The sequence below is a fragment of the Poecilia formosa genome, unplaced genomic scaffold (assembly GCF_000485575.1).
Source record: "Poecilia formosa unplaced genomic scaffold, Poecilia_formosa-5.1.2 Scaffold164, whole genome shotgun sequence".
In the NCBI taxonomy this organism is placed as follows: Eukaryota; Metazoa; Chordata; class Actinopteri; order Cyprinodontiformes; family Poeciliidae; genus Poecilia; species Poecilia formosa.
In genome coordinates, this window is record NW_006800103.1 from 1,319,058 (window position 1) to 1,326,877 (window position 7,820).

Sequence of the window (7,820 nt, forward strand, 5' to 3'; positions counted from 1 at the left end):
CACACACACACACACACACACACACACACACACACACACCTTTGATTTAACTCAGTGATCAGAGGAAGGCTTTAGCGCTGAGAAACTCTTGGTGTGAGCAGTTATCATCAAATCACTTCTGCCCATCTGTTCATCAAAAACACTGACACCTGAAAACCACAACTGCACAACAATACACGTCTTATTTATCAGAAACAGGGCGGGCTTAGGGCTTATAAAAACTAAACAAAAAGTATGCACAGTCTATATAGGTTAGCAAAACTGGCCACAGAAGATAAAACAATAAGTGATTGAGACGTTAGTTTTTTCATTTTAAGATGAAACAACTGAGATTAAACTTCTCCAGTGACTCTTCAGCTGATTCTACTGCAAACATATTTCACTTCCAGATTCCTCAAACAGAATGACTTCATTTCACTTCATGTTTCACTGGCTTTCAGCGAAGGTTCAGGATGTTCCTGTTGTTTCTGAAACTTATTTAAATGAGTAAAGTGCTGCCGAATGCAACACTAGCTGTCTATACACTGCAAAAACACAAAATATTACCAATAATTTTGGTCTATTTTATGGTGCAAATATCTTAGTACACTTTAAATAAGGCAAAATTTAATTACATGTAACTTTTCTGCAGATAAGAACTTGACTTAAGTCAATATTCCTTAATATTGATTCCATTTGCAGATTATTTCATCTGACAATGGAAACTACGTTTTCATCAATAGGAGCAAATGACTTAAACCAAGCTCTTATTTGCTGCTGAAAAGTAACATGAAAGTTAGTTTTCTCTTATTTCTAGTGCACTTACATTTTTGCACTGGAAACTAGACCAAAAATACTTGGTAAGATTTGGTGTTTTTACAGTGTGGTTCATAAATATGTAAAGAAAATAAATCTGCCACAAAATGCTCTGTGGTTTGATATCTTCCATCACACACTCTTGAAGTTTTGCTTTATCTTGTCTTTTTAAAGATCTCTGAACATTAAGAACTGGTCAGTAGACCAAAATTACTTGGTAAGATTTTGTGTTTTTGCAGTGTATTTGAATCTAAAATGAAGCTGAAATGATCCCAGTTGAGGAGTTTTAGCTAAAACTTAGTTTGGTATGAAGTGGAGCTGATGTGCTAACAATCATCAAGTTAAGGCCAAATTAAAAAAAAGTCTGATGCTACATTGTGACAAAAAGACTAATGGAACTAAAATCTGCTTCTTAAAATAAACCATCTAATGAATATTATTTATACTCATTGCAAATAATAAATTAATCAAACTAAACCAAAAGAATTGGACGTAATGTATGCATTCAAGTGGTACCTTTATGACTTTTTGCACAACACAACCTTTAGTGAAAACATACATCTATAAACTTATAGTTCATATCTTGTTATAAGTTTTGTGAACTTTAAGAGAATCACAGAATGAATGTGTGGAAGTCTTTAAAGTTGTAAAATAACGCCTTAAGGTTTGTGCAGAGCATCAAGAATCTGAATGTAACACTGAGTCAGAATGAGGATGGCTGCAAGCGGAAACATCTTCTGCACGGTGGCGCGGCCGACAAACAGAAGATCCTCACTGTCTTTGTCAGAAGGAGGTTATGCAAGCATGTGGGTTTTGCAGCCTGACCTTTTCTGCAGCTTGACAAAGCTGCAGGTTCAGATTGAGATCATTGTCGTTTGCAGTGAAGCCGAGCTTTCTTGTTTCGCTGCCTGCAGTCTGCAGACCAGACAATGTAGACAACAACGATCTCGCAAAAAAAGCCCAAATAATTTCTTGTATGAGAAAGAATAGGTACATGTGATAAAATAAATATCATCGTGAGCAAGAAATTTGACTGATTGATTGATTGGTTGACTGAAATTGCACCAAACACAATTGTATTCCAATATAAAGCTGACTGTGTTTAACTGAATTTAATGTATTCCAGTTAAATTGGATTAGGGCTGAATCAGATTAATTGTGATTAATCAATTATTAAAATAATCATCAACTGAATTAGTAATCAATTAATCGTTAATTGGAATATACAGAGTAAAAAGTGAATTGATTTTTTTCATTTTTATGTCATTCTAATGTTGCAAAAAAGCTTAAGTGGTTAAATGAAAAATTACAAAATTTGGAAATTTTCTGTTATTTGATTAATCGATTAATCATCAGAATAATTGGACGATAGATAATCGTTAGTTACAGTATCACCTCCACAGTATAATCTTTAATCAGCAACGAATCTGTCTGTCTGTCTATTGAATTTATATCCAAATCTGGTTGTGTTTAACTGAATTAAATGTATTTGGATTACAAACCGAAGAGTTAACCACAAATAGATGTGCCAAAATGACCACTAGTCAGTTACCAACAGCTAAACACAAAGATGTATACAAATAAAACTGATAAAATTTCACATTCAAAGCTACTTTTCTCCTTAGACTGCAGACTTTGTTGAAAATCCATGAAGAGTGCATGTTATCGCTTCATTCACACATAAACATTACCTAAAGTTATTTTATAAGCTTTCTATTTTCCTTTGAGAGATGAATTGTTGTATCTACCAAGGTAGACAAATACTCTACAAAAACAAAAAAAATCTTATTTTTGTTCTAGTTTCTATTGCAAATATCTTAGTGCACTTGGAATAAGACAAAAATAAATTAAAAGTAACTTTTTTAGCAAGATAGGAGTTTGATGTAAGTCAATAATTCCTTAATATTGATGAAAAAGTATTACGGTAGTTTCAATGACATATTATTTCACTTAGAATAGGAAAAAAATATATATTGTAATAAGTAAAATAATCCGCCAATAGAACAATTACTTTTTTTCTCCATGTTTTAAGTTTATTGACTTAAATCAAGCTCCAAGTGTACTAAGATATTTGCACTAGAAATTAAACCAATAATGTTGTGTTTTTGCAGTGCAGTTTGCCTGATATTTTTGAGCCGTACCACCAGAAACAACAACAGCAACTGTTCTCACGCCGGTTACTATAGCAACACCAACCGTTAGTCGTTCACCTGCTTGTGAGCAGTCGGGGTTAGCTACACATAATGGAATTCCGTCGCCATGGTTACTCTCCCTCTCTGTGCAGACACACACATGCTGCCCCGTCGCCGTGGAGACCAGGCCTCAGTTGGTGGAAGGAAGGTTGTGCGTCTTTATTTAGCCTGTGTTTGCACGCCAGGGAGGAGGTGTTGTGTTACGGGTAGCATCCTTCCTGTCGACTCACACCTGATACTTTTTTCTTCTGGTCCCACTGACGGGATTAAACCGACGGCGTGAAAATGGAGAACCATCAGAACAATACGCGATTTGTTTGATTGTCTACGTTTGCAGCTGTATTGTTTACACTTTAAAGAAACTCCCTAGTGCAGGGCTCTAAAGTGTGACCGATTTCTCAACAGTGCACCTAAAAAAAAATACTTGAGGTCGCAAGAATACTTGAGGTCAAACTAGTGCGACCAGTTAGTCGAGTAAAAAGATCATCAGATGAGATCTGAGATGATTATCAAGTTTAACGCTGCCTACAACAAAAACTTCCTTTCACAAACTTTATGTCCGAAATAATTTTTCATAAGAAAAATGGCTTGAATCTCAGTTTGAAATGTTAAAATATTAATATTTACCATTATTTTATCTTATAAAGTTAGATTTTCAACTAATTTGAATTTTTTTCAGTGAATAACTGGATTTACACCATTCTACATAAATTTGTTTATGTTTATTACCACCTCGTAGAAAAGCCTGGCATCGAATATACAAAATTAAATAGTCCGGTCACATAAAACTTTAATGAATTTTAAGGCCTTAATTTTAGATACGCCAATTTAAGACCTTTCAAGGATGTTCAGACGCCCTGAACTTGAATTTTTCTAGTCTCAGCTAACCAAAAACAGGACAAGATTACTCTGATTTGATGTTATTCAGTAAAAAAAAAGTTTATATGTTGTTTTTTTAAATTCAGTGCATGTAGGTATCTAGTTTTGGTGGTAAGGTGCATGCAGGGTTAGCTTTAAGTTATAGTGGCATATGATTCTCAACTACATCAGCTGGCTGACCCACAAACATGAAAAAACCCCACAGAAAACCAGAGAAACAGCTCTGCTCGGCTGTATGCACCAACTATCAGGGTCACACATGGAAACCTTCCTGTTAAGAGTGGCTGCATTGAGTCCAGTTATGTATGTAGAGATACGACCTTGCTTCCTGCTGAGGGCAGATATTTCCTGTCACAGCCACATTCTCACTAAGATGTTGTGTTGCCCTCCTAAAAAAGACTCAGAGCTTTAAATGACTTGTACTAAAGAAGAGAAACAAGCAGAGACTCATTTATAGATACTCACACATCTTAGCCCTCATTTTAAAAATATCTTTGCAAATAAATTAGACCTTAGAGATTCAACTTTTACCTGTGGACAAAATAGACAGACTTTCCAAAAACACAAGCAGAACAAATTTCTGTTTAATTTAATTTAATTTTGAGAAAGCACTTTTATTTAGATTAACTGGCACGGGAGACGCTACCTTAAAGGAGCATTACTATGTGTTTTCCAGGCCATTTTACATCATCAGGTAACTATCAAATATGACTTAAATGATTTTTTTTTTTTGTAATTTAACCCCTCTGTTGCTCTCTTTCTACAGGAAGTAATCACAACATGGTTCCTCTATTAACCCTTTATCAACGTTTTCACCAGGGTTTCTATGAGAAGTCACTCCTATAATGAGCTCAGCTGACCACAGTTCCACCAGGTGTTTGCTAATTGCTCCTGGCTAGTCTGAAGGAGCCTGGGGAGGGGTGATTTATGAAGCAGAAGCTTGGAAACTGCAGCTCTGAGGAGGAGGAGCAAAGCCTCGAAGGCGGAGCTAGGTCCACCCAGGCGTTTTGGACAGCTGAATGGTCACCATGGAAAGAAGGAAGGCAACACTCCAGATGTGTTTTTGACAAGGAAATAACATTATAACATGATGTAAAGCTAAAGAAGTTGATTTTACATAAAACTGCCACTATGAAGCAGAGTCCAGGCAGATAAACTGAACAGATAAAGGCAATGTAAAATTGCCCACTTTGAATTTATTAATGTGTAATTAGACAGAGCAAATTGCTGGGACTATTTTTCAGTCCTTTGCTAAACTAAATGGAAAATATACAGAATTTAAACACAGACACATTAATCTAGCTTTAGGGAAGCCAAACACACTTTGGGTTTGGCGCAATTATGAATTAATTGCACCAGTTATAGTTAAAAATATAGAAACTTCTAACTAAGAAACAATGTTATAACCAAGCTAACATTAAAAGTAATTTATTGGATGGGTTATTGGATTTAAAAATAATTTGTACTTTTACCCACTTCTTTGAATATGTAAATATACTTTATTGGATTTGTTCTCATCTTGCTTTAAAGAAAGAAATTTCTATGAATAATTTTGGTTCTTCTTTTTTAACTCTACATTCAATAAAGTCAAACTCAAACATGTCAGGGGAGTCAGTAATTCCTTAATATTGATGAAAAAGTACTAGTAAGCAGATTATTTCACTTTTAAATAACTTATTTACATAAAACAGGATTCCCTGTCTTGCTGAAAAGTTAATTTTAAGTTAGTTTTGTCTTATTCCACATTTTCACTAGAAACAAGGCATACATACTTGGTAAGATTTTGTGTTTTTTCAGTGAATTACTATAATTTTCTTTCAACAATTGATAATTTAGCTATCATCATCAGATTTGCAGATTTAATGCTGAATAGTTTTACTGTCACCAGAAGGTGTGAGTCTCTGCAGCGCCGTCAGAGTTACGATGGGCCTGCCTCTCTGCCTACCGCTCTGCTGGCCCAGACTGTGAGTTAGAGCCACTTAAAGGCACCAGAGTTTATTTAAAGGTTAGAGAGTAAAATGGTCTGAAAATATATGCTGCTCCAGAATTTTATATGCAAAAAAATTAGGTGAAAATCATGAAAACAAAGGAATTATGACAAAAATGCACATTGAAAATACATTAAATATTAATGAACATAATGGAATAGTGATAAGAGTAGTCAATGTACAAGATTGCTGCATTTCTCCACCAAATATACAGCTCTGGAAAACCTTAAGAGACCACTTAAAATGATCAGTTTCTCTAATTTTACTCTTTATATTTTGATGTTTGTGTAAAAAGAACATTGTTCTTTTATTCTATAAACTACTGACAACATGTCTCTGAAATTACAAGCATAAATTTTGTATTTATTTGCAGAAAATGAGAAATGGTCAAATAACGAGGAAGATGTAGAGCTTTCAGACCTGAAATAATGCAAAGAAAACAAGTTCATATTCATTTAGAAACAACTATATTAACGTCTTAGCTATGGAAATCAATATTTGGTGGATTAACCAGAAGGTTTTCAATGGGCTTCAGTGAAGTGGGCTCTTCATTTAGTCCAGAGCTGTAAATATAAGAGTTGAAATTTCAGATTCACCTGAAGATAGTTACAAAGTCGGTCTTTAGTCACCTGAAGAACATTTCCAACATTTCTAAACTTAATCTTCAAGTTTGCTTAAATGTAGAATTGTAAAAGAGCCCTTGAGCCAAATAAACGTAATTTCGTTTTGTGTTCACTGAATGACAAATACAAGTCAAAGTCAAAATAATTTTAGCTTCACCCAGTGTGACACTTTGTGCATTTCGTGTATTGTTTTTTTTTTTTTTAACATTTCAAAACTATTTACTCCGCTCCTTAAGTAAAAGAACATAAAAATCAGATAAAGGCGCAAACAGTTCTCGCATGAGTGATAAAAGTCATCCTAAGGTAACGGTTCTGAATTTGTATGAGAGATAAGACAGATAAGCCTCATTAAAAACAAAATCAGATGAAGATGTCGTTCTTTTTACATAATGTTTTACATTTTTCTCCCGGTTTATATATTTTTAACCAACCTTCCTCCTTCGGCTCCTGCTGTCGTTGCATCCGCTCCCCGCTGCATCCTCCTCGGCGGACCCCGTTCCTTCCTCCTTCTCTTCACCTTCCTCCAGATCCCTGGCACCGGCCTCCTCTTTTTCCTCCGTCCGGGGTCGTTTGGCTGAACGGTAAAATCCTCCTTCTCCTCCTTCTCCTCCTCCTGACTCCTTCTCCTCCATCGGAGACAAACAGTGAAAGCGCTGATTGCTGAAGACGAGACGACGAGCGATGACACCTGCTGTCTCACTCTGTCTGTTTGTCTCGTTGCGTCTCTCTGCCTGCAGAGCCCCGGTTACTTTTCTGCAAAGATAGTTAATGAAGAAAGATGTCTTACTCTGTTACCGTTCCGAGCGTAGGAGTTATCGTTCAGTTTTACCTTTGCAGTTCGCATTAGTTCTGATTATGTCTACAAGAATTATGTAAAATAATATTTGTTTACATTTACTAGATGAAATAAAGAAGGAGTAAGAATGCTGATAATATAATCGTAAACTGGAAAGAAAATATTGGTGTTTCTTCTGGGTACTGATGATATTGGTACGACCATTGGAGATAGGAAAAAGGAGGAGTAAATTTTCACCAAAATACAAAAAAAGGTTAATATAAAAATTTTCAAGAAAAAAACTTGGAAATGTCTGAGTTTAAAAATCAGAATTAGAAATCAGAAATTTTCTAAAAAGAAAAAGAAAACATGGAAATTTTTGACTTTTCAAAGTTTCTGAAATGTTTTGGTGAATATTTTCTAGCAAATTTCTGAGATTAATATAAAAATGTCCAAGTTGTTTTCTTGCAAATTTGTGCTTTTCCAAACTCAGAGATTTACTTATTTTTCTAGCAAATTTCTGAGATTGATCTCAAAATTTCTAAGTTTTTTTGGCAGAAAGTTACTC

General features: G+C 34.9%; 1 protein-coding gene across 1 annotated transcript in view; it reads right to left on the minus strand.

Annotated features, from left to right (window-relative positions):
- LOC103146652 (heterogeneous nuclear ribonucleoprotein L-like) overlaps positions 1-7,235 on the minus strand; it is a 17,869-nt gene extending 10,634 nt beyond the window's left edge. The window contains exon 1 of the mRNA XM_007564657.2: positions 6,909-7,235. Coding sequence (XP_007564719.1) covers positions 6,909-7,109 — 201 coding nt within the window. The 5' untranslated portion in view covers positions 7,110-7,235. The remainder of the gene's footprint in view (positions 1-6,908) is intronic.
- Between the last annotated feature and the right edge of the window lie 585 nt (positions 7,236-7,820).